Consider the following 25,340-nt stretch of genomic DNA (forward strand, 5'->3'; position numbering starts at 1 on the left):
CTCTACCCGCCCCGCAAAGCCCGAAGCTTACAAGGGAGCGGGCGGCAGTTGGAAACGCCGTGCAACGTATCTCCCGCCGGCCGCGGCGGTCTGGGTTGGCTTTCCATATTCCTAGACGCTACCTACTTACCAGCTCTTTCGCTTCGGTCCTGTCCCCCAGTCCAGTGTCTCCCAGTGATCTCACTGATCCCAGTGAGTGAGGTTCCCCGCAGAATCGCAGGTCCGGGGGTACTGGGGTGCGGCTTCCGGTGGGTTTTATAGAGAACTAAAAGATGTAAGGACCCGGTTTGAGTTGGGGAAAGGAAGGAGCGAGGGAAACATGCAAAGCAAAAGTGCCAGCCAGGAAGGAAGGAACATTTATCTCATTCCGAGGGGCAGTTGCGGCTGGCTGGTTTTGTCGGTTAACATCGCTGTACCTACCTTCCTCTTGGGTTGGGAAATTCGTTCACAGTATTGTGAACAATCACAGCCGGTGTAGGTATGAATCGAGGATACTGTAAAACACGAAATTATCAGCGAGAAACATGAAAAAGAAAAAAAAAAAAAAGAAAAAAATCCATCTTCAACTCGTGTTATCCTCTTGATTCGGCTTCTAATCCCACGATATTTATTCATTTAGTAACGATCTCGCCGCGGCATCTCGGTACTTCCTGTTAGCGCACCTAGAGTAGCGTATGTAGGTACAAATGCGGTAACTCCGTGGTGTTAGTGTTAGTGCCCAACCTACCTACCGAGACAACCTTGCCGCATATCTATCTATTTCACCTAGGTAAGTAAGCTCGGTAAGTTTGATCCGCCCACTTCCCGTTCATGTCTCGTCATTTACTTTTTCCTTCAAACTTTCTTCCGAGGTATCAAACTCTTCGTTGTCTCAAGTTCTCTGTTTCATCCGGGTCAGCTTTCTGTTCGATCTCAACCTAACTCATCGTAATATCCCCTGACACCGAGACCTAGTTCTGCTTGCACTTGCCATATATGGCATATCTCCGAAGCCCGTTTGTCGGATTCCGTCGCTAAACCCTCCACCAACTGTTGTCTGTGCAACTCGAGTTCTTTCACCGAGTTTGAGAGTCCATGGCACATGCTACCCACTGCAGCAACCTCTGATTACGCGCGGGCGGGGGAAGCAACAGCAACCGAGTTGTCGCCAGACTGATAACCATAGAGGAGAATTTGGAGAACCATAACTTGACGTGCTACAATACCAACCCATCGGTCCGATGACCCAGAGACTTACTTGATGGTGTTTTGGATGTAGTTCCAGAGCGACGACATCGCAAAGAACAGAAAGAAGAAGGGAAAAAGACGAAAACTTCAGGTGAGGTTAGTCACTTTCCAATTCAAGTTCGCCCTACCTGTACATGTATCGCCAAGTCCCACATCACATCAAGCTTCCATTACAGCGTACATACATGACGCTAGGCGCTAGATCCCGATCTGCTTTGGCTTGCATAGCGTGGTGTCGTTGTGCCGTTGTGTCGTTGTGTTGCCCTGCAGCAGCTTACTGCAATCCGCTGCAATCGGAAAGAAGCTTCGAAGCTTGAAGCTCGAGGGGTGCTTTGATAGGAACCGCTTATACCGCTAGAGATGAATTTGGTGTGGTGTGTGTGGTGGACTGGTGGTGTGCTGCAGCTCGCTCAAGCAGGTACCGCAACGACGTATGTAACGGCTTTTAACGACCGATGAAGGTGTTTGTACAGGTACATGGTGCGGTACTTGCACATGCGCTGCCCAATTCCGAAATTGCAGTACCTTTTGGCGGGGAGGGGAGGGGAGCTCTAAAAATAACCGATGTTGACGCAGTTGGGAGCTACCGTATAAACTCGCGAAATTGGACTTCGGGAAAGCACATACGGGTAGGGTTAAAGGTGTCATTCAACTACATACATGCGTTTTTTCTGCTTCTTTCCTCCTTTAACCCTACCCGTATGTGCTTTCCCGAAGTCCAATTTCGCGAGTTTATACGGTAGCTCTATGGACGACTCTTCTACCCCACCCTCCATCATCAAGAGAGCTTCACGAGCCGAACCATGGTAACGGGGACAGTGACAAATAACGGCGTTGCTGTAGTGGTGTTGAGAGTTTGTTTTGCTTATACGAGACTCTTTATTATGCTGCTTTGGCAGGACGAGATATAGGGAGATGGGATTATGGATGGGATGGATGGGCAGGATGGGATGAACTGTCGACGTACATATCTTTGGATATGTGCTTGGCTCGATTGGGAATATTCTTAGTTTGTGAAATGGCGCCTGTTCACACCAACCCGGGTTGATGGAAGATACAGGTCACTGCTCGTCGTTCGACTCATAAACCGAGATGCGAGAAGTTCCAAGTTGAGTAAATGGGTGGGACTGAAGTGTAGTGGATGATCTGACCGAGCGAGATATCGTGGGCAGCACCGGAGTTAGCTCCGTACTTACCCTTGTCAACTAATTCAAGTTGCTCTCAATCGCCATTCCCCTCTATTTTCTCCATCACATTCACCTCTTTGCGCTGTTCTCTTTCTTCTTCCTTGCTCATGAAACATGCAAGAAGATGAAAACGGAAACCCAGAGCGGAGTGACATGTAGCCATCTCGTAAGCCCATCGTCTCATCTTGAAATTTTACCCACACAAAGCGGAGGTATCTCGGTTTTCCAAGGCACTTGCCTGCCCTTTTAGTTGACATCTTCAAATGAGGCCATGTATGCAGTAGACACCGTATTGAGCCCACTGGAAATCTGGAATGTCACTATAGAAGCCTAGGATGGGAGTTGAGGTCTGACAGAAAAGGGTGTGAAGACGTGGTGGTGAGAAAAAGAACGTGAAACTTAGTGATCGTAGTAAGATCTGAAACAACCGACAAAGGAAAACTACTTACCCGTTAGTACCGATACATACTTCGTTCCTTCTCCCGTCCGGGAATTCATAGTTCAGAGCCGGCGCATGATGGGCTCATGGTGAATTTGACTGCACTCTCCGGGGCATCCTCGGGCCGAGGCAGCGACATAGACCGGAGCGGCTTTCCCATTCCCCATCATCTTATGTAACGACGAGACATCACGATACCTCTGTGGAATATCTATTCGAGACGAGTCCAAGTATCCTTGCAATCAAAGAAAGAAGGATACATAGACTGACCCAACCAGAATGCCTCCTCTTAACCGAGCATTACACAAGCGCCTGCCTACCCAAGCAAGCGATATGGCCCAGGGTCGTTGAGGACATCTCATCACACTTCACATTCAAGGATGCAGTCCTTCTCTCTAATGAAAATGATAGTGGTTTGCCAGTCCATGTATTGCATCATGAACAACGGCCGGTATTTTCGGCCGACGATGACGGGAAACGTTGCGACCTTCCTTCGCTCGCCTAATCGCCTTATGTGCAAGGGCCCGTCTTTCCCGTTTTGAGGGCCAGGGAAGTGGAAAGCTCGGGTCAATTTGTGCCGAACCTGTAATGTGGTTCGCAACTTCGCAAAGATGCGTCGTGCGGCCGGCTGCGGACTGAAATCCAGTTTGTTGTTGTGCTCCTGGTAGGTGGGATTTTTGTCTAGGTAGACTGTTGTTGCGTCTGTGTGCGAGTGGAAATATCTTTGACTGAAGAATTGTCGGAAAAAGGGTTCCCTTCTGCGATCATCTTATCTCCCTCAACGGGGGTCAGAAAGCATTCATTGTGCGTACAATCAGCTTCGACCTTTGAGCTTACCTCTAGTCTACGTCCGGGGCACCGTCCAAATCCCCGACTTCCCCTGCCCCAAGATCCCCTCAGGATCCAGAACCCCCTTCAACCGTCTCGAAACCTGCCCCAGAGCATCCCTCTTCTCACCAGCCCCAGCTCCAGCTCCAACTCCAAGCCAATCAAACTGCCCTCTAACTCTATCCATATAGTTCAAATGAATTCTATACTCCGACACCCCATGTCTCTCCGCATCCTCCACCAGCCCGTCAAACAGCCTCTTGACCCTCTCTCCCTCGTCGTGCGGCCTGTACACCACCAGCGCAATGGCGATCACGTACCGTCCATAGACGTGAAAGTCAGCAAACACGTCAAACCCCGCATCCTCAGCCATCTGCTGCGCTCGGTCTCACCAGGCCTGCATCTCGATCCCGTCCGTGGGGAACAGCGGGGAGAAGCAGATATGCCCTCCCTTCCCCTTGGGACCGCCACGGGTTTCCATCAAAGCGGCGTTCTGAGTCCCCGGGACACCGTATTGCGGGATGGCTGTACTCTCTGGGGGGACTGCTAGTTTGGATGCGTTGAGCCAGCGTACCCCTTCTTCTTTAGTAGTAGTGGCGTCGGCTCGAAACGTTAGCTTGACGGACGCTCCGGGGATGGCGACCGCGATGCGCTCCTGCACCAGCGCCCAGTTGACGTCGACGATGGCGGGGGAGGCTGCGTAGAGTGCGAAGTCGCCGGTCCAGTAGCCCCACCCTCTTTCTTTGGCGAGGGCGGTCATGTCGGCGTTGGTACCTCTAGCGCAGCCGCTCTGGTGGAGACCGGGGCCGAGGACGCGGGGGACGAGGTCGGGGCAGGTGGGAAGGTCGGCGAGGCCGCAGCGGAACGGGTTGGAGATGGAGGTCTGGTTTTGGATGACGTTTTCGCGCTCGAGATGGGCGAGAGTGCGGACCATGGAGGTGAGCTGGTCTTGCGATGGGACGCCGACCTCGCAGAGAGCGAAGCTGGCCGGCACGGGGGTGAGATGGATGCAGAGCTTGGTGACGATTCCGAAGTTGGATTGGTAGAAGAGGCCGTCTATGCTTGGGCCGTAACCGCTGGTTTTGTCTGTCAGTCAGATGAGGAAGACGAACGAACCCTTTGAACAATGGCCACAATGGGCTGCCTGGAAGTGCGCCCATTCCGGTTCTGACCACCTCACCGCAGTACCAAGCACCACCTCCATACCGCACTGCTGTTCTGCATGTTCACCATTGGGGGTGTAATCAAACCCCCTCTCGAGGGTGTTTCCCGAGACCGAACCCCAACCGAGCGTTGGGCATGATGGCCACAGACGGTACCCTTTCTCCTGGATGTAATTGTACAGATCGAAGAAGGAGACACCGGGCTCGACGATGGCGTAGGCGTGTTCTTCGCTCACTTCAATGATCTCGGAAGACGCGGAGAAGTGAAGCAGAATGGACCGAGGGCTTTGTCCAGAGAGGAGAGGGGGACTCGGGGAAAGGTCGCGGACCAGCGGGGATGACAAAGGTGGTGTTGTCGGAAGCCGGCTCTGGCTATCCCCGACCCGACCCCCGACCCCCGACCCCCGACCCCCGGCTCCTCGGCTTGTCGCTGAATGCGATATTGTACCAACATGGAAGATGAAGTAAGGCGGTGATAATGTCTCAGGCAACCCGTAGTTCCACTTAAGTGGCTGTAGTACAATAGTATGTTGCTCATGGGACCTGACCGCCATGAGCTTTTGATGAGTATAAACTCGGGAGGAGTTCCTCTCAGGAAAGCCCACACCACCTGGAAGCAAACTTATCACTTATACTTCGACTCTGTTGTTTTTAGCTTGCCTCTTCAGTTATGGCTGAATACATCTCCTCTGTTGCGCCCAAAGACGGCCATGACAATGGTGTCAGGGACGCAATCCCTGGAAAACAACCGGAAGAACTTCCACCGGCGCCGAGGTACTTCCATGACCAAAACCACTCGGGCTTCATGAGACCGGTTCGATTTGAGGGCGAGATAACCAATTTGGAAGTAATCGGAGAAATCCCCAAAAGCATCGAGGGCACCTTCTATCGTGTCATGCCGGAACCGCACTTCCCATCCTTTGTCCCCAACAATCCCTGGTTCAATGGCGATGGCAACATCAGTGGCTTCTACTTCAAGGATGGCCATGTCGACCTCAAGCAGCGTTATGTGCGGACCGAGAAGTTTGTCCGTGAAGCAGAAGCACGCCGAGCCTTGCTGGGTGAGTAGCATCACCGTCTTGCTTCATAGCAGTTGAGCGTTGGCTGACACGAGTCGCTTAGGCAAATACAGAAATAAATACACCGACCTGGTCGAGTTCAAGATCCGGTCGACTGCCAACACCAACATTGTCTACTGGCGTGGCCAGCTCCTCGCGCTCAAGGAGGACTCGCCGCCCTACGCCATGGACCCTGAGACGCTCGAGACGTTTGGCGTCTATGACTTTGACGGGCAGCTCCCGAGCCTCACGTTCACAGCACACCCCAAGTTCGATCCGGTAACGCGGGAGATGGTGTGCTTCGGATACGAGGCCAAGGGTGACGGCACCCGCGATATCTGCTACTACAGTTTCGGGCCCGACGGCAAGATTGCCGAGACAGTCTGGCTGGTGAGCCCGGTGTGCGGCATGATCCACGACTTTGCGGTCACCGAGAACTTTGTCATCTTCCCCATCATTCCCCTCCTGTGCGATGTAGAGCGGATGAAACAAGGCGGCGAGCATTGGCAGTGGGACTACAGCATTCCCATGTATATCGGAGTCTTGCCGCGCAGAGGGGCCCAGGGCAGCGATGTCAAGTGGTTTGAGGCGCCGCATGGATTCGCCGGCCACGTTGCCAACGCGTTCGAAGACGACAAGGGCCACATCCAGCTCCAGATGGCCTACGCCAAGGACAACGTCTTCTTCTGGTGGCCAGACGCGAACGGCAAGGGGCCCAGGCCGGGCGAGGTGGAAGCGCGCTTTGCCAACTTCGTGCTCGACTACCGGTCAGACGAGCTTCGGCTGGCAGAGCCGACATACTTGGTGGACGACGACATGGAGTTTCCGCGCATCGATGACCGTGTGGCGACGCGGCAGCACAAGCACACCTTCTTCTGCATCTTCGACCGCAAGGTGACCGACTTTGAGTTTATCATGCCGCGCTTGGGAGGGGGCGCGCCCATGTCCAACGGCATCGCTTACTTGAACCACGAGACGGGGGCCATTCAGCGGTACCTTCCCGGACCGCGCAAGCTCACGGGCGAGTGCATCTTCATCCCGCGCGGCCCAGGAGCGGCGGAGGGCGATGGGTATGTGATGGTGCTGCTGGCCAACTACGAGGACATGTGCAGCGAGCTCGCCGTGTTGGACACCAAGGACTTGACCAAAGAGGTGGCCCTCGTCAAGTTGCCGGTGCGGTTGAGGCCGGGCCTGCACGGTAACTGGGTCGACAAGTCGGACGTTGATGGACACCCGGCGCCTCTTTGATGTTTGATGTATGGAGAGATGTTGTGAGGTGACGGGAGTGTTGAAAGAGTTGCCGGGCTCGTGTACATATGTTATTGTTAGCGCTTATAATGTGGACCACATGCCAACTGGGGTGCCGTAGCGTGCATTAGCGTGACTATCAGCATGCGGGGACAGCGGTACAGATAGCGAACATATCACCGTACTGTGTACATACAAAACACCAGGGACAGGGCATCACCAGTTTGGGGTGTCATCACCAAAACGTCCGCCAGACATTTCGACAAGGAGAGCATAATTCCATGGAAGAGGACCGTCCAAGGAAGCGCGTGCGCGTTTCCATTGCCTGTCACAACTGCCGAAATCGCAAATCACGGGTACGTCCTTCACAAACGGTATAGAGCTCGAGGTATGTGGTCAACTCACAACTCACACCAAGAATCCGGAAACAGTGCGATGGCCAACATCCAAGTTGTGGCCGATGTAGAGAGCTCGACGCGCCTTGCGTCTATGACGAGCCACCGGCACATCACCGCCCGAGGTCAGACACTCATCCTTCGGACATCCTTTCCAGGCTGAGTGCTCTTGAAGACAGAATCAATACTAGAGGCACTGGGTCCAGCCGTCAAGATGTCACCCAGGACGACGACGACGTCGATCCCCAAAATGACGACAGCACTAGCAATGGACTGCTGGCTCCGCCTACGTTAACAGGGCTCCCACGTTCGCACCAGGAGGATGCCAACGTCGATGGCATGGGCGAGGTCCAACTGACAGATGACGGAGAGAACTGCACATATTTTGGTCCTTCTTCCAACGTGGCCTTGGTACGCCAACTTTCTCTAGCCTTGACTCGAGCTCAAAGTCAAACCTCTCGCTCACGAGCTATGCCGACCTCCGCAACTTCACTTGCATCTTCAAGGTATTCGTCACTTCAACAACCTCGTTCAGAGAGCGGACGGCGAGGGCCTTCAAATGACGGGGCCAACATCGGATCCAGACCCGGCCATCATGTCCCTCCGGAACCAGAAGCCACAAATATCATTCACGAATACTTCAGCACCATAGGCCTTTTCTTTCCCGTCATCCATCAAGACACATTCATGAGCACCTACAACGACCTGCGGAAAAGAGGGTTCATGGGCGCTCGTCGCGTGTGGCTGGCTCTGCTCTATATGATCATTGCTACCGTGTACCGTACCGATTCTCCCTCTACTCCCTCCGAGACATCGGCCGAAACCTCGGAAAGATACTTTCAATGGGCAAAAGACCTGGTGATGCCACAGGTCTTGATCTCGTCCAGTTTAGAAACCGGTAATAAAGCGTTCCGGTTCTAAATTCCAAGGAGAAAGTCCCGTCGTGGTTGCTGTTCACCCCAACGGAACCGCCCGCTAACATCTTGCTCCCTCCCACAGTACAACTCCTCGGCCTCATGATTGAGTATCTCCATGGCTCTTCCCAGTCAGCCCAGCTCTGGACCTTACACTCGTTGGCCGTCAAGGCAGCGTTGCAAATAGGCCTGCATTCGGCCGACGCGTCTCGACACTTGACCCTTCTCGAGCGTGAGATGCGCAAGCGAACGTGGTTCTTGATTGTCATGAACGACAACAACCTGAGCGCCAAATTCGGTCGGCCCATGACCATCCCTCCCTCTCTTCAGAAAAGACTGGATCCCCCACAAGACATCAGCGACATTTTCCCCACCATATACGCAAGCCGCAGCGTTATTGCAACGAGCGTGGACGCCTTCAAGTGCGGAGTCCAACTCTCACATCTCACATGTCAAGTGGTCTCCCAACTATACGACGACAACGCAGGCGGCAACACACTCAACCACGTCAACACCTTCGACACCCTCCGTATGGCCTTCGATCTCTCCTGGAAGTTATCCCAATGGCACCAGTCCGTACCACCAGACTTCCGCCCGAGAAATCTAACTACTGATCCTCCTCCTCCTCCTGCCCTAAAATCATCATCATCATCACCAAGCATCGAAGCCCAACGATTACGAGCCGTTCTCAGTCTTCGGTACTACGGATTATGCACCCTCGTCGAGCGTCCAGTTCTCCTAAAGTTCCTCAGCCTCCAGCTGGAACCTGGGCATAGCTCGGAGGACAACACGAACGGCAACAGCAGCGACCAAGTGCCGCAAGTGGCAATGGGAGTGGCCCAACAAGTGGCTCTACTGCGCGAGGGGTCCGGCGTAGCATCTTTGCGGAGATGTATCCGTGCCTGCAGAGAATGTATAGCGCTTGCGAAAGCGATTGTGGAGCGGTGGCAGAACCAGAAGGTGCTGCTTTCGGGTGCTTGGTGGTTGACTGCTTATCACGGTACGTTTATGCCATGTTGGCACTCACTGACTCGACTCCCTTGGTAACACCCACTAACAATGAACCATATCATCTTTACTTACCGAACTAACCAACATCACACAACAGCCTTCGGCGCCTCCCTAACTCTCTACACCGTCCTCCTTATTGCCGGCACAAAACCCTCCTTCTCCGACCTTCTCAGCAAATCCGAGCTCATAACGGTGCGCTCCGCCCTCAACGATGCCGTCGACTTGCTCTCCCGCTTCAGCGAAAGCCTAGTCATTTCGCGGTGCCACGATTGCCTGGTGAACTTTCTTCGTGCTTATGACTCGGTTGTGGTGGAGCAGCAGCAACAGGAATTACATACCTCTACAACTGTGCAGAACAACAACCCTGATAACTCTTCTCAATCGTTGCCGCCGACTACCTCCACCTCTACCGATATGCCGCAGCAGGGGCAGCAGCATGTGAGCGGGGATGGGCATGGCGGCGGCGTGTCGGGTTCGGGTTATGTTGGAGTCGGGACTACGTTTCCGATTGTTGATGTAGATTATTACACCGGCGCTCCCTCCTTGGCTGCTGCTTTGGGGGATTTTACCGGCGTTCCTTTGGACTTTGGCCACTGGGGGGATCCTCTACCTTACATGTAGCTCAATCGCGTTTTAGTGTACATACATCAAGACGGAACGAACCTCTTGTATCATCGTGTGCGTTTTTTATGTATATTCACCTGCTACTGTAAGTACTGCGATGGGGATTGCCGAGCAGTCAGGGACTCAGGGTGGTCCATCACCGGTAAATAACATCGGGGAAGCCATCGGCTTGTGGGCCTGCCTGCCTACCTGCTAGACCTGCCTGATTGGAGGCTAAGGATGAGACTAAGCCCAGCCTGGGAAGAATACGTACCTAAGCCTACAAATACTATGTAGTGCAAGTTAAAGTCTTGCCGTCGGGTGTTCCGATCTGTCGGGTGTTCCGATATGGTTCCCGGACCGCCCGACGGGATCCCCAGTTTTCCAGTACTCATGGTCGTATGTATGATTTTTTGTACAGAATAAGGCCATATATAGTATAGATGAAATGGCTGATAATGGCAATGTGGTCGAGGATAGTGATCGTGATAGTAATCGTGATAGTGATGTGTTGAAAAAAAAAAAAAAAAACCTTCAACTCGGTCGTTTTTTAGCAGGTGCACCCCGAATATTACGGATTTATAGGAATTATTCTAGCAATGGCAAAACGAAAAACCCCCAAAACACTCAGAATAGGGACTGAAGGTCGAACGTGGTAACCCAGGCAACCACACACCCATCTGTCTCAGCCCCTGAAGCCCTGAAGCCATTTGTTTTGTTAAATGACATCAGTGGCTGCTGTCCAGAGTGTGCTGGAGAAACAGGAGGAGAAAGCTTATCAGCTTATCAGTTACCTTAACTAAAAGGCTGGGGTAGTGTTTTCGAAGTCTTAAATCCTTCCAATGTCTTAGCCTGCTCCGAAGAACCGCATACCAGAAAGCATCGTGAGAATTATATGTTCCCGTGGACCGAGATTGTGTTACTCGAAAGAGCCCCCGATCCCGGCTTCGCAGGTATTCCTGTGCAACCCAGATATCGCCAAGATCGAATCACCTGGTGCGATCAGCCTGAACAGCAGCAACTACCGACGTCCTTCATCGCCATGTTACCGACGGAATAGGTCGCTCAAGACTCGTGACGGAGCTATGTTAGACGAAGGGGCTTGTGAATCGATAACCCGGTTGGTGGTTTGGTGATCCTTCTGGGATTTGAAATGGGCGTGGCACACGATGGGATTCATATTCAGAAGCACCAAGGTTGCCGAAGTCTCGTCCTTGTCCCTGACAACATGTGAAAGCTCGATAATTTTGAGATGGCTTCGCGCTTTCGATAAAGGAGGTAAAGTCGTGTGGAAGGACCGTTACTGAATCTGGTCCATCTGACCCAGCTCCTTGGTGGGAATGGGCGTGAGATGACGATGAATGACCACTAAACAAGCAGCATGGAAAGCCAATGGTTACGGAACTCGTATTTCGAACTTGATAGGAACATCCCAGAATGCCGAATGAGAAACGTGGTTCTATAGTCAGATCTGTCGTTACAGAACGAATATTAGCAACAGCTCTTGTCTGCATCTCAGTATATTATGACGGAGCCAGTCCCTGATGTTCTGTGCATCATCGGATTTTGTCCGGATGTCCGCTTGGTTCAGTACTACTAATGGGAGATAATACCGAGGACCAAGTTCGTTATTCCCATGAAGCATTGCCGTGCCTGTGCTTCAATGTCGTCATCACGTTGACAATTAACCCACTCCCGTCTGTTCCCGTCAGCCACATTTCGGGCATCAGACGTCGTGAGAGAAGGGGATTATGGGTCTGAGGATATCGGGACTCGTCCTGTGCCCCGTCCGGATGACCCATGTGAGCCCCCGGAAGTGAGGCAGGCTGCATCTGAGGGCGGACGAAACCGTCTAGAAATCCGGGCATTATGACCGCCGACAACAGCCATACGACGATGAAGAAGAACGGATGCCCGGACATGGTATCGCCGCATCACGACAGCATCGCTCTGTATCACCTTCCGTACTCTGTTCGGGGCTTTGTCAATGAGTAAAGGAGCAATGAGACACTCTCCATTTGTGCGTCCATGCTGGAGCCGACAGTCACCATCTAGGGCCAATCGCCGATTCCCGGGTTGTTATAACACCCACCGAGCAGACTGCGCTTCGTGATTGTGCGATATTGCCGAGTTGCTTCAGCAACTGCCGTCGCTTGCCGGGAGCCGGACTTGACGCCGCAAGTTACCCGGTGCCGCGTATGAACGGGTTCGATCATTTGATTTGTGGCCGTGTAAACTGCACCGCATGTTCCTCTGTTGTGAAAAGCCCTAGACTTGGGACGTCCGATGATAACTAATGTGAATAGAGACAAAAAGAGAACATGCCATTCTATAATAACGCACAATGACATGTGGTGGGACAGTAGGCATCCCAAGAATACCCCCGTGAGACACACCAGACACGGCACTCACGTGGCGCTTGTTGTCTCACTCTGTGTTCTGACCAGAAAAGGGAGCAGTGGATATGACCCGAGCTGCCAATTCGGGATACTTCACGTTGGACCAAAACGCCGCTTTCGCACATCAACAACAAGCAACGAAGGGGCGGAGGAAAAGCGACCCAAAGAGACGGAGCTCTCTATTCGCCCTAAATAGGTGAATAGGCCCCTTGTGGGCTTTGCGACGCTAATTAACGGAGCGTTGTATTCGGGATCATTCAGGCTTTGTAGCGGTGTAATAAGCACAAGCCGCGAGCCGAAGCTAGGGGTGACCCAAAGTTCCAAACTTCCTTTGTCGCTTATTCAAGGTGCTAACCCTATTTGGAGCTTGGGTCAGGCATGAAACCAATTTTGATCTGAAACACTTGGCAGCCTATGACCGAGAAGATGTTGGTGATTTGACGTCAGTTCATGGCAGCAAACTCTTGACCTGAAGTGTTGGTGGTAGCCTCAATCTCTGACCGCCCAACGAGCTGCTGCGCGCTGATATCATCGAGAATATGTATCTTTGGCTGCATTGCGCCTCCTGGCAGGCATAGCATCGCCGAGTATTGCAATCGCGAGCCATTGACTTTTGCGGGCTGCTGCCCTGCCATCGTTTGACTGGCCAGCTTTGTCCATGACCATGGGTCAGGCGGAGGATGGCAGTGATTCGCTTCTGCCGTAGTGCGGCTGGCATATTAGGGATGACCGGTTAAGTCTCGGATTCTTAGTTGAGGTCGGACAGCCTTGTAAGGCCCCTGGCGTCAAAGAAAGCGACACATGAGAGGAACGACGCACGATACACGACATGCTTGGAATCCACGCGCCTTTCACTGATGTCCAATGCATCACTCGCCAGTTCCAACAGATGTGGCTCTCGTGGTGACCATGGCGGGTATATATGCCATCGAGTGCTCCTTGATCCTCCCACACCGAACTTGTCATCCACCAGACTTGCCTCTTGTCGACCATCTCTGTCCTTCCATTCTCTCTTTTTGATCAAAATGGTTGCCATTCAATGGGGTGCTCTCGCCGCCCGGGCTCTCTTTTTCACATCCACCCATCCCCACCAACATGCGGTGGACAACAGCGCCTATCCCAAAAACGCACAAGATGCTGCCAAGGCGCTCCAAGAGTGGTATGACCAACCGTCGGGTCTCTGGAAAACAACGGGCTGGTGGAACAGCGCCAACTGCCTCACGGTTTTGGGCGACTTGGCTTTGGCAGACGATGCCGTCGGCCAAGCTATAGGGATAAAAGACATCTTCCAGAACACCTTCTACAATGCGCAAAAGACGGTCGCGACGGCGGACAAGCTGCTTGGGAAAACCGGAATGTTTATCTCGACGTACAAGTACGAAGAGCACAAGCACAAATCATCAAGAAAACGAAAGGCGCAGGGCTTCCCTAAATTCCTCAACAACTTTTATGACGACGAGGGCTGGTGGGGACTGGCGCTGGTCCGGGGATGGGACGCAACAGGCGATGCCGCAATGCTGACCGCTGCGCAGACCATCTTTGATGATATGGCGGAGAATGGCATCGACTCGACATGCGGAGGAGGCATCTGGTGGAGCAAAGACAAGAAATACAAGAACGCCATTGCAAACGAACTGTTCATCGCTCTAGGCGCCAGCCTCGCCAGCCGGGTGCCGCTGAGGAAAGACTCATACATACGCCAGACCGTCAAGAACTGGAACTGGTTCAAGCAGAGCGGCATGATCAACGACAAGGGCCTCATCAACGACGGGCTGAAGATAACGGACAAGGGCTGCGTCAACAACGGAATGCAGACGTGGTCGTACAACCAGGGCGTGATCTTGGGCGGCCTGGTGGAGTTGTCCAAGGTGACGGGCGACCAGTCTTTCCTGGCCGAAGCCGTCACCATCGCGAATGCGGCGCTCAAGGCGCTTCAGGATGAAAAGGGTATCATCCGCGAGATCGACCGGTGCGAACCCAACTGTGGCGATGACGGGAGTCAGTTCAAGGGCATCTTTGTGCGCAATCTGGCCTACCTCCACAAGGTAGCGCCGCACGACAACTTCCGGGACGCCATCCTCAAGAACGCCGACTCGATCTGGGCCCACAACCGCAACTCCAAGAACCAGCTGGGCATCAACTGGGCAGGGCCAGCCGAGGCAGGCAAGGGGCCGACGGCAGCAACACACAGCTCGGCTATGGATGTGCTGGTGGGTGCGTTGGCGGCGATCAAGTATTGATGACACTTTTTGCGTTTTCGTTTCTCATTGTTTGCTTTCGTTTCGTCGTTTTCCTACGGGTCTCTGCGATGGCGTTTGGGCTATGGTTCCTTTGTTGGTTCAATGGTTGCCACGATATGTAATGTAATACCAAGTGGAATGGGATACGGGCGGCTCGGGGTAATCGGTAATGGTGTTTGGTAGACTGGACCATCGTACTTGAATAAAGACCAAACAGTATTGACACTATCGCGGTCGATCCATGCTGTGACCAATGTGATGTTTGAATGGCTGTGGTGAGAAGGTAGGGAGTTGTTTGTTGTTTGTTGTTGGTTCTGTTGTGACTCGACTGACGAACACAAAACAACTGCCCAGTGCCGTGAAGTGGAAAACGGGGGCCTCGAAAAGGTGCTGCTGCCTAGCTGGAATTGAAACCTCGGCCTCCGGTTGTTCATTTTATCAATTGATGCAGGTGCAGAGATTTCCCTGATACAGCGAAGCGCGTGTCCATGCTGCCTTCTTGATGTGATTGAAGTTGTTGACTGCTCCTTCCCTTGATGTTGTTCAGTCTTGAGCAGTGGAATGTTTTGCAGTGACGTTGGAGGTTAGAGCGACCCCTAGTCGAAGCGGGGTACAGCGGCCTTGGCAGTCTCCCCTCACAGTCTCACGGCAGGCACCGCACTTCCACGGCTTATCAACCATCTCACTTGAAATCATCACCGACTGTCCATCACTCAGTCCTAGACCATCAAACTTCATCAATATGGACGCGCCAGAAGACGACTTGGACATCAAGCTACAAAAGATATCCAATGACCTCATCGCCGATTTCGACGCCTCCCTAGTCCCCTTCCTCAGGAAGCCAAATGGCTCAGGCGGCACTGTAGTCAGGTCCCGTGTGCGTTCTCGTGAGCTGGAGCGCATTATTGCCGGGGTAAGTGTCTTCAAAGTCATATACGATGACAGCCAGGACTAACGAGATTCATAGCTCCTTGATCCTTTCCAAGAACTACCACAGCTTCTGGACCCCTACCTGCCCAAATGGCTTCCCATCCTTGCTGAGAACTTCCTCGAGTATCAGCAGTCTCGTTACCGGAACAAGCTGCTCTCAACCCGGTCTGACCTGCTGACTCCGTTGCCGAGGGCCATTTGCAAGATCTTGTACACTTTCTGCAAGATCCGTGGTGAAAAGGTCATTGTCCGCTTTCTCAACAACGAGACAAAGTACCTGGAGCTTATACTCTCCGCTCTCGAGGAGTCAGAAAGGCATCAAGACGCACAGCCATCCTCTACCGATGCCAGCACCGCTACCGCTGGTAGCGGTCCGCAGTGGACTTGGGAGGAGCGGTATATTGTCCTGTTGTGGCTTTCACATCTCATGCTTGCCCCCTTTGACTTGGCCACCATCTCATCAACCGACGTCGAGCAGGATGATCTCGCGCCTATTTCTGGTTTCCAGTGGCCTCAAGGTCTGCCCAGTATAACCACTCGGATTCTGCCCCTGGCCATCAAGTATCTTGCCTCCCCGGGCAAGGAGCGAGATGCCGCAAAAGCCCTTTTGGTCCGTATTTCCATGCGCAGAGACATGCAACAACTTGGCGTGTTGGATGCGTTGGTAAACTGGGCCCTCTCCGCTCTTCGCCCTCAAGAGGGACTTCAGAGAACACCGTACCATTACATTGGCGTTCTCTCATTCTTGTCCGGCGTTCTCGTCTCGTCAATCGACACCTCCGACATGGATAAGTACCTGCTGACTTTGTTTCAAGAGGTCCATGGGGCTGCCACTGATCAAAATGCCGCCGGGTCAGTCATGTCATCGGCCCTAGCTCGCAAGACAATGATCAAGGTGATTCGGTCAATCGCGGTTTCCATCTTGCGCCAAGATATGCCGAGCATGGAGATTATTGAGACTACTATTGGTTTCTTACTCGAAAACCTGGCAGACAATGATACGCCAGTCCGGTTCGCTGCCAGCAAAGCTCTCAGTGTCATCACCTTAAAGCTTGATCCTGACATGGCCTCAGAAGTTGTCGAAGCCGTGATTGACTCGTTGAATAAGAATGTCCTATGGGTAAAAGACCCCAAGGATATAAACGCACCGCCAGCCATGGACATTGGCGCCGTTGATCCTCTCGAGTGGCATGGGCTGATGCTCACTCTATCCCACCTTCTATACAGACGCTCACCCCCTGCAGAGAATCTTGATGGCATTATCAACGCCCTTTTGATCGGGCTTTCGTTCGAAAGGCGAGGAACTTCTGGCGGCTCTATCGGCACCAATGTCCGAGATGCGGCGTGCTTCGGCATATGGGCACTCGCACGTAGATATAGTACAAAGGAACTGCTTGCAGTCCCCACCAGCTCTACGGTATCAACCAGATCCTACAACCAACAAGCCTCTATGCTCCAAATTCTGGCTACGGAACTCGTGGTGGCTGCATGCCTGGACCCTTCAGGAAACATCAGACGCGGTTCTTCTGCCGCCTTGCAGGAGTTGATTGGCCGCCATCCTGATACGGTTGAGAAGGGAATTTGGGTGGTCCAGACAGTCGACTACCATGCTGTAGCTCGGAGATCCAGGGCACTCCAGGAGGTTGGCCTGAATGTCACCAGATTATCGAGCCAGTACGGCGAGGCCATTCTGCACGCTCTCCTCGGCTGGAGGGGCATTGGTGATTTTGACGCCATGGCAAGACGAGCAGCAGGAGCGTCTTTTGGCACCATTGCTTCAGAGCTTGCCTTGGGCGTCCCTGATTCGGCTGCAAGGCTCACGCACTTCATGACTATGGTCCTTGACCGGGTCAAGTCACTGCAAGTACGGCAAGTGGAGGAAAGACATGGGCTACTCATGAGCTTTGCATCATTGCTCGACGCATTTCCAAATATTGCAAGCGCGTCTCAAGACGCAGGAAGCACCACTTCCCACGACTCTATTACGAACTTCATTTCCAACTCTCTTGCGGGGTTAATCGAAATCCTTACAGACGCCAACATCAAAACATACCGCAAACCGGAATTGATCGCCGAAGGAGCGAGCTCTTTGATCATATCCTCTTTCCCGGTCTTGCAGTTATCTGTACTGACCAGCAATGGTGATATGTTGAAGCCAACCGAGACAACACTGCTGCCTGGACGGGCCCTCTTCGCAAAGAGTGGCACTGAGATTTCCAGCCTGGTAGCGAAGATGACGCCTAGACCTGAACAGGTCAGAAGGATTGCAGGACTTGCCAAAGCTAACCTGGAAAAATGGCTTGTCCGTCCAGAGCAGGAGATTATATGTGTAGCCTCTGAAGCCGCCCTAGTTCTGCTCATATTCTGTGAAGATGTTGAGCGTGAGAACGTCGTCCGCGAATGGGCTGACGCTGTCCGTCATCGTCCATCTGGGCGAGCAACTACCGCCTCAGGATATTTCGCTGCGCTCGCCATGTCGTACTCCGTACTTGCGACTTTGAAGGTCGCTGAGCAGGACAGAAGCTTAATGTGCAGCGCCTTTGTCGAGCGTTGGAAGAGTGACAATGACATCGAGACCCGAGTTTCCATCCTCTCCAGTCTCACTCAGAGTGATATTTTGCGAGAAAATATTGACACATTTCTCGAGCTTATCGACGCCGGTTTGGATGACTACACTACCAATGCACGGGGTGACGTCGGGTCTCTAGTCCGCTTGCAGGCTATCAAGGCAACAAAGTTCCTCTGGGAGAGACTTGATCAGCTTCCCACAAACGAGGCTCTCCGGGTTGTTTCGGCGTTGTTCTTGCGCATTCTGCGTCTCGCAGCCGAGAAGTTGGACAAAGTAAGAGCTGAAGCGCAGACCGCTTTAGCTCTGGTTCTAAAGCCGAAGTGAGTACAATCCGATTGCCTGACGTTATTGTCAACAAAGATGCTGACAGGTTCCAGTTGCTCTGCTAGGGTTCGCGAATCGACTTTCTCTTCCAGAGTTTACTTTGGCTTCTTGCTCAATTTGCTGTTCGAAGACGTATTACAACCCACCATATCAGACACTCTTAAGGCTGACCCAGATACCTGGATGGAAGAGCTCCTGGCAGGACTCGTATCATCCGCTGACACCGGAAATGAAGAGCTTGTCATCGCAACCAGAGCTGCCCTGTGCGAGTTTTGCCAACAGTCAAAGGAAAATACGGACGCTGTGTGCACTGCACTTCTCCGCAACCTCAAAAGCAGGCAAGGCCAGGACCGCGTATTAGTTCCGACACTGGAGATCACCGCTTTCCTGCTCCATGTGGGCATCTTTCAGACATGTGACAAGATCAACTACAAGAGCCTATGCTTACAGGTCCAAAAAGCTTGCTATAAGACGGGTAACGTCCGCAAGATCGAGGCCTGCATCAGGGTCTATGGCGCCGTCGCTGAGCTCGGTCGGTCCCGCGGCTCTGATCAGGCATCTGTGGACGGTACAGATGAACAGCGGAAACAAGAGGGCATCACGGACGCTCGTAAGAGACTCGGTGCCCTCATGATGCATCCATGGCCGCGTATCAGGAGCTTCGTTGTCGACGAACTCTGGGGATTGACCTCAATCAGCCTCAATGACCCAGCAGCAGAGAAGCTGAAGGGCGTTGATTGGGGTAAGGCTGAAAAGGGGTCTGTGAAATCGCTGGTTGAGGCTCTCGAGTTGGGCAGCTAGACCGCCTCTTTCGCTCATGTAGGCAGTAAGCATGGAACACCCGAAGGAGAAAAGTCCGCGCCAATAATGACTCGAGCTTTTCGAGATTTCACCCAACCACGGTCGAGAAACTGTTCCCGCCGCTCCATCCACATGCATCCGTTGACATTTTTTGTCTAGCACAAAACGAGCCGTCAGTTTTCTTGCTGTTGATCTGTCATTCGGCCTGCTCAACTGTCGATTCAGCATTTTCTATAGAGCAACGAGACAGCAAACCTTTCCAAGGGAAATTCACGCAAGCGTACATACAACCACCACGCGCACAGGCAACACTCTTTTGGTTAGTCATCCGAAAGTTGGAATTGCAAAGAAACCCGTGGTCAAGGACAGACGGCCCACCCGGAAATCAAGGCTCCTCCCCCCAAAACCGCTAAAGTTCACCTGCGTATCGTGACATTCTCAAAGTTATATGCGTGGATAACCGGTGGTGTCGTTTCTGACTGCTGGAGAATTCCAAAAGCCAGATAACATTCATAGAGTGGCTGTGCGTATTGGGTGAGAAGGGAGAACAGGTGTCGACGGACTTTCGACCGATCGTTGTGGACAACTTGTCCACAAAAACAGATCGGATCGTAAACACGGCAAACAAAAATGGAATGCAGTCGTAGCAAACCTACAAATGACCAGAATCGTGATGTCATGTCAGGTGACCACAGAGAGGAGCTGAACCGTACCGGGCTACAACCTAAGTCCAGGTCGCCGATTAATATCGGTACCGCTGTGTGAATGCCGGGGTGTACAAATGGTGTTTCTGCTCGCCTGTGGGCCTTGATGCTTGGCCTGGATTGCCCCTTCGACCTACACATGACAAGTCTTCTCTTCCACATGTGAGGGCTGCTTCTGTGGGTGCTCTGTAGAGGTTAGACGTTCAGAGCTCGACGATGAACGGTCAACAGCTCTGTTTCACAAAAGCCTTGATATACCTTAGTCAGCATTCGCCATGATGGGCTTACTGCTCGGCTCAAGGGTCCAGTTGATACCATAAGGTATGCGGCACTCTAAACGATAAGGATCTGATGCGTTGTTTGTGTAATGTGATAGGTATCATAGCAACTGCAAGGAACTACACTACACACGAGGGCATAAAGGATTGCAACGGCGATAGATCGAAACAATCGGTTGTGGCTGACGGGTTTGTCCGCTGCTGACTGAAGTCTATCAATACCACCACCACCATTGAAGCTTCTCACCAGCATATTGAGTTATACGCTCATCAGCTTCAAACAATTGGGATCATCATGTTCTACATTACAGGAAAACCCACAGTGGCCTTTACATACACATGTACAATCTCGGGGCGATGGAGGTTCGGGTTATTTGGGTGGCTGGTGGCCGAGTTTCATTTCACAAGCGCTCGGCCGTTTCCAGAAGGCTACTACAAGATTGGGTTGATGGATGTTTGGTTCTTCACCAAGTTAGAACTACGACTATGATGGCCAGATGGTTTCACACTACTATATCCAACTACATACCTCGTCATCTTGCGAAAACATATGTTGCTTCGGCGTTATGATGAGGATTCGGTGTTACGAATGAGTAGGTTCACGGAGCTTTCCACCTTGACCGAGTCGGAGGCTGGCCGCTGGACAACGTACGGCGGACGACGGCAGCCGGACTTGGCATGCTTCTCGGATCGCGGGCAATATAGACAAACCACGGGACGATTCGATCTTTCGGTTTTAGTACCACGCCCAATGCCAAAAGCAAACCGAAAAGTCAACCGGCGACGACAAGCTTCACAAACACCGTCGGCAAGCCTGCCATTGGGAACTGGGAAGACTACCCATCCGCCAGGGCATGGACATTATCCAGTTGCAATATGATAAGCCCGACCAGACGGAACGACCAGACCGGTGAACATATGTAACGCAAATAAAATCATCAAGGTTTTGCTTTGATCCATTCCCGTCATTGCGTTCTTGGGTGATAAGCCATGGAACTTCATCCTGTCCAACTTCCTCTACACAGTAGGTACATACCATTCCGACGAAGCTCTCGTACACAAAGAGAGTAGGTAAGGTAGCGTACACTCGGATCCCGGGGCAGGGCAGAGCAAATCTCGATGTCGGTCGGCTTGCGACCTGCCAATTAATACCGCCCTATGCTGTGTGCCCGTGGATGCATATCTCTCCGAGTCTGTTTTTTTTTTAAAAAAAAAATCCCGTCAAGACAAGAATGTGTCGGGAAAGTGATAGGAGTAAAAGCACGTAAGAAGTTGTATTGTCGTGGCCCAAGCGATCGATACCTTACTATCCTCGAGATATCATGTTGTGGGGGTTTGGTTCACATTCACAACTCCAAAATCGCAAACCGCTGCCCGTCCTCCCCGTCGTTGCTCGTTGTTTGGGCATCGCTGGGCCCGATATACCCATGACAAGACAAGCCAGCCACTCCGTCACTTTTGACAGGAGAGGTATGTATCACTGCGCAAGCCATTGCGTGTGGCTTTGACGCTATACAAAAAAGATCCTACTCGGATCTTGAAAGAATCGAACTCGAAGAAGAACCTCGCATCACAACAATTTGGAGATTCCATGGAGAGAACAAACAGCCTCAACAAAAGTTGCCTACATACACTGCCGAGCGGATGGCTACAACCGAGAACTGCAAATGCAATGCGACCTGACACGGCAGGCAACAGTAATGGCGATAGTATTGGCCATTTATACACCGTCAACAATCTGTACTGTACTGTGTCTCTTGCGCCATGGCGCATATAATAGTGCGGTGGCCAACGAGGACGACCACTCGCTATAATAGCCCTTTTCAGACTTCAGAGCAGCTAGCTGGGTTTTCTCTGTTGCGTACTGCCGTCTGAAAGAAACCAGTGATACTTATCTATCGCTGTCAAGCTGTCTTCTACCAGAGTGAGGTGTCTGTCGTGGGAAACCCATAGCTCGGAAACAAATAGGTATGGATTACTCCAGCCGTTTTCATTTTCAAACACGCCTACCGCTTCGTCCTGCCTCCATTCCCGCACTTGTGGCTTTTTGTGTTGCAGTTGCACTTTGGCAGTCGTCGTCGTCGTCGTCGTCGTCCTCGTCGTTACAAGGAAGCTTACTTACCCTACCAATACGTCTCTGGCTGCTTGCACATGCTGTTGTTGCTGTGTGTAACGCCAACCCCGGATTGACACGGACGGGAACGACGTTGCGACAATTAGAAAATGGGCTTCCATCATTTGTCCATTTACGAACCAACCAACTGTCGAAAAGATGACACTGTAACCTCTTTGCATCCGAGCTCCTCTGCTGCTGCACAAACTTTTGGCTGCGCGAATGCGATATTTTCAAGAGTTCTTCCCAGCCGCCCGCTTTTTATGAGGGACTGAAAACAGATGGATCGATCAATCACAGTGGTCTTTCTGTAACGGGCGAAAAATGATGGACAAGTAACAGTGTTCCTAACTCGACCATTCAAGACTCGAACCACAATTTCGCACCACGGGCATGATGCCTGATTGATTGAACTCTTCCGAGTCCGTGAGGAAGTTTACATACAATTTACGAGAAAATGAAATGAAATGACCGAGAAGGAATAAAAGAAGGAGGCCCGCTAAAGACGTATACTACCCCGTATAGGGATGAAACATCCGCTCGCCGTGCCGCTGAGCGTGCGAGCGGGCCGAAGCCGTTGAGGGGTCAGCGTCAGCAGCGTCCATCAGCACACACAAAAAATCGAAATGGGTGCACAAGCGTTGAAAGTGGACAGCGAAAGCGTGCGGAAGCCGGCTTGGCTTGCCCTGGCTTGTCAAGGTCATGGATTCGAGGCACATGAAATTCACGGAAAGGAGGGGGGGAGGGAAAGAAAAAAAGAGGGTGAGAACTCCGAACTCACTAATAGGAACAAAAGGATTGTCGGGCGGAATAGCGGAAAGGGAAGAAGCCCACTTCGCCAAGTCGTGAAAAAACGGGTGTTGAAAAACGAACTTCACTGCGTTCCAGACAACCGTTACGCCAACGAACAGAGAGGAACAAACACATGCAAGCGATCAGCAACAATTCAGCATCGATCCAAAGTGGAGATCAGGAACTTCCCGGGCCGGACTGGTGGAGGAGATTTCTTGTGGAGCTCCCTTTCGTTGTGAATTTCTCTTTGCAGAAGCAGCAGAGCGAGAATGATACGACGGGAGCATTACGGCGTTCTTTACATAGTACAGAAATGCCCCCACCGGACCGTTCGAAGGAACGCAACACGGTTCGGGAGGGGAGGGGCCGGGGGAGATGATCAGCCTATACCGCTTTTTCATCACGTCGAAGTCGTGATCGACAAAAGGTGAACGGGGGTTGGGTGATGGTTTATTGAATATGCGAGGTTGCGTTTCACGTGTTACAGAAGGAAGGACAGGGTCTGTCGTTGATAAAGGTCCGAGCTCGTTTAATCGAATTTTCCTTCTAGGCGACTCCGCATACAAGTATGCGCAAGCATGTATGTATGCGAGATATGGAAACAAAAGATGACAGTCAACATCGCATTGGATCGTCCGGTCCAGACGCAGGAGACGATTGGATCGCTACGATCTGTTCGGATGCACGACGCGACGAAGTCGACGTGCCGCTTTCCATGCACACATAGACCCATTTCAATGCGCACATAGTCCCCCCCCCCCCACTTTTTTTGGGGTGTTCAACAACACGGGCATCTGTATCAGCCGCGCATTACCAAATCCACGATAACTTAAAGTCATCCAGAGTCTCCAATCTGGTCAATTGGCTAAGGTACTATTGAGGTTATTAGAGTTGTTGGCATTGGTCTCGCCGTTTGCTGCCATCTTAACGAAGAATTGGATAAGTGGGATGCGCTTCTCGACAAACTGGACAAGGGAGAGCAGGTCTACGATCCATCTGAGGACCAACAGACCAAGAAGCGAACTAAAGCGTCGTAACGGATCACGGGGAAGCCACAAACAACGTAACAATGATTTCATTGATAGTGATAGTGATAATGGAAGTGGCAGTGGTAGCGATAGCGATAGCGACAGCGATGGAGATGGCGATGGCTTCAAATCAGTTGAAGTACGAAAGAGGGCGCGATATAGTGAGGTTGACGGGCGCGGTTGGGAGCCAGAGATTGGCTGCACACCCAAAAAAGTGGGGGGACTATGTGCGCATTGAAATGGGTCTATTTGTCCATGGATTGCGTCGACGTGCAGCTAGTGAAGGAAAAAGCAAAGAAAAAAAGACTTTTACCGGACCGTTTCGTTTCCGGCGGTTATAGCCAGATTTCATAACAGACAACAACTCATCTCAGCAACAGCATCAACGCCATGAGCGAAGTGTTTTTATATACATAACTCGGGTTGTCTTTTTTGACTTGTCTGTTTCGTCCGAACGAGCCCCCCATCATGTCATCCCATCTCTCTCACTCCCGTCCGCCCGCAGCCATTATTCCCCTTTCCCCCTGACTTTTGCCCCCCTTTTTTGCGCCGCTTCCGCTCTCACATCACCTCATTCATCCGCCAACCAATGTTTTGCATTGGAAAAATGCAGATTGCAGACAGCTCATTCATTGTCGCAAATGGACAGACTGTCACTAAAGCTTTGCTAATAGGGCTAGGGCTCGACTAGTGTAGGTTATGATCCGTCGTTCCACTGTACCCTTACCCGCAAAGCATCTCTGTCCCGTCTCTAGCCCGTCTCTGGCCCCTCTTGTCAGACGATGGAAACGACGATCAAAGAGGAGGATCAACACTTGATTGCCGTCTTCCTATAAGATGTGATGGTGCAGAATTGATTGATTGAAGAGTGTGTGTGACTGACTCGCCTAGAAGATATAGGGGGTGCTAGGGTAACCTAGATATGCCCAGAAATCAGGTAATATCAGGTGGCTAGAGCGCTAACCTCCATATAGTATGGCTAAAACCACCCTTGAATCTAATATACCCTCTCACTTACAAACCTTCTAAATAGGGTAAAAGTAAAGCTATTTATAGAATCTCTCTTTTGGCACGTCAATTTCTCCAACT

The 25,340-nt window shown here is 52.0% G+C and overlaps 6 protein-coding genes across 6 annotated transcripts; 4 read left to right on the forward strand and 2 right to left on the reverse strand.

Moving 5' to 3' along the window:
* Positions 1-3,697: 3,697 nt before the first annotated feature.
* B0H65DRAFT_552423 (uncharacterized protein) lies at positions 3,698-5,398 on the reverse strand (the record flags this gene model as incomplete). Its single annotated transcript, XM_062829888.1, has 3 exons — positions 3,698-3,968; positions 4,074-4,757; positions 4,854-5,398. 3 exons carry the CDS (start codon positions 5,396-5,398, stop codon positions 3,698-3,700), a joined length of 1,500 nt encoding a protein of 499 aa, XP_062677365.1.
* On the forward strand, positions 5,254-7,254 carry B0H65DRAFT_477171 (carotenoid oxygenase). The gene is made up of 2 exons (XM_062827413.1): positions 5,254-5,905; positions 5,967-7,254. Exons 1-2 carry the CDS (start codon positions 5,515-5,517, stop codon positions 7,148-7,150), a joined length of 1,575 nt encoding a protein of 524 aa, XP_062677366.1. The 5' UTR covers positions 5,254-5,514; the 3' UTR covers positions 7,151-7,254.
* A 73-nt stretch (positions 7,255-7,327) lies between these two features.
* Positions 7,328-10,528, forward strand: B0H65DRAFT_477180 (fungal-specific transcription factor domain-containing protein). Its single transcript, XM_062827414.1, has 4 exons — positions 7,328-7,506; positions 7,582-8,443; positions 8,545-9,459; positions 9,568-10,528. The coding sequence occupies exons 1-4, from the start codon at positions 7,432-7,434 to the stop codon at positions 10,089-10,091; spliced, it is 2,376 nt and encodes a 791-aa protein (XP_062677367.1). The 5' UTR covers positions 7,328-7,431; the 3' UTR covers positions 10,092-10,528.
* Positions 10,529-13,497: 2,969 nt separating this feature from the next.
* Positions 13,498-14,712, forward strand: B0H65DRAFT_435547 (glycosyl hydrolase family 76-domain-containing protein; the record flags this gene model as incomplete). The annotated part of the gene is made up of 1 exon (XM_062825195.1): positions 13,498-14,712. The coding sequence occupies one exon, from the start codon at positions 13,498-13,500 to the stop codon at positions 14,710-14,712; it is 1,215 nt and encodes a 404-aa protein (XP_062677368.1).
* A 742-nt stretch (positions 14,713-15,454) lies between these two features.
* Positions 15,455-19,336, forward strand: B0H65DRAFT_552427 (tubulin folding cofactor D C terminal-domain-containing protein; the record flags this gene model as incomplete). The annotated part of the gene is made up of 3 exons (XM_062829889.1): positions 15,455-15,625; positions 15,680-18,531; positions 18,589-19,336. The coding sequence occupies 3 exons, from the start codon at positions 15,455-15,457 to the stop codon at positions 19,334-19,336; spliced, it is 3,771 nt and encodes a 1,256-aa protein (XP_062677369.1).
* A 409-nt stretch (positions 19,337-19,745) lies between these two features.
* On the reverse strand, positions 19,746-20,868 carry B0H65DRAFT_445851 (uncharacterized protein; the record flags this gene model as incomplete). The annotated part of the gene is made up of 3 exons (XM_062825772.1): positions 19,746-19,988; positions 20,329-20,373; positions 20,848-20,868. The coding sequence occupies 3 exons, from the start codon at positions 20,866-20,868 to the stop codon at positions 19,746-19,748; spliced, it is 309 nt and encodes a 102-aa protein (XP_062677370.1).
* Between the last annotated feature and the right edge of the window lie 4,472 nt (positions 20,869-25,340).

The sequence above is a fragment of the Neurospora tetraspora genome, assembly GCF_033439725.1.
Source record: "Neurospora tetraspora strain CBS 560.94 chromosome Unknown B0H65scaffold_8, whole genome shotgun sequence".
Taxonomy (NCBI): domain Eukaryota; kingdom Fungi; phylum Ascomycota; class Sordariomycetes; order Sordariales; family Sordariaceae; genus Neurospora; species Neurospora tetraspora.

Bases quoted from the DNA above. Each gene is read 5' to 3' on its own strand.
- B0H65DRAFT_477180 (XM_062827414.1), top strand. From the start codon at position 7,432: ATGGAAGAGGACCGTCCAAGGAAGCGCGTGCGCGTTTCCATTGCCTGT. The intron at 8,444-8,544 runs GTAATAAAGCGT...TCCCTCCCACAG, and splicing joins CTCGTCCAGTTTAGAAACCG to TACAACTCCTCGGCCTCATG. The intron at 9,460-9,567 runs GTACGTTTATGC...ATCACACAACAG, and splicing joins GTGGTTGACTGCTTATCACG to CCTTCGGCGCCTCCCTAACT.
- B0H65DRAFT_477171 (XM_062827413.1), top strand. From the start codon at position 5,515: ATGGCTGAATACATCTCCTCTGTTGCGCCCAAAGACGGCCATGACAAT. The intron at 5,906-5,966 runs GTGAGTAGCATC...CGAGTCGCTTAG, and splicing joins AGCACGCCGAGCCTTGCTGG to GCAAATACAGAAATAAATAC.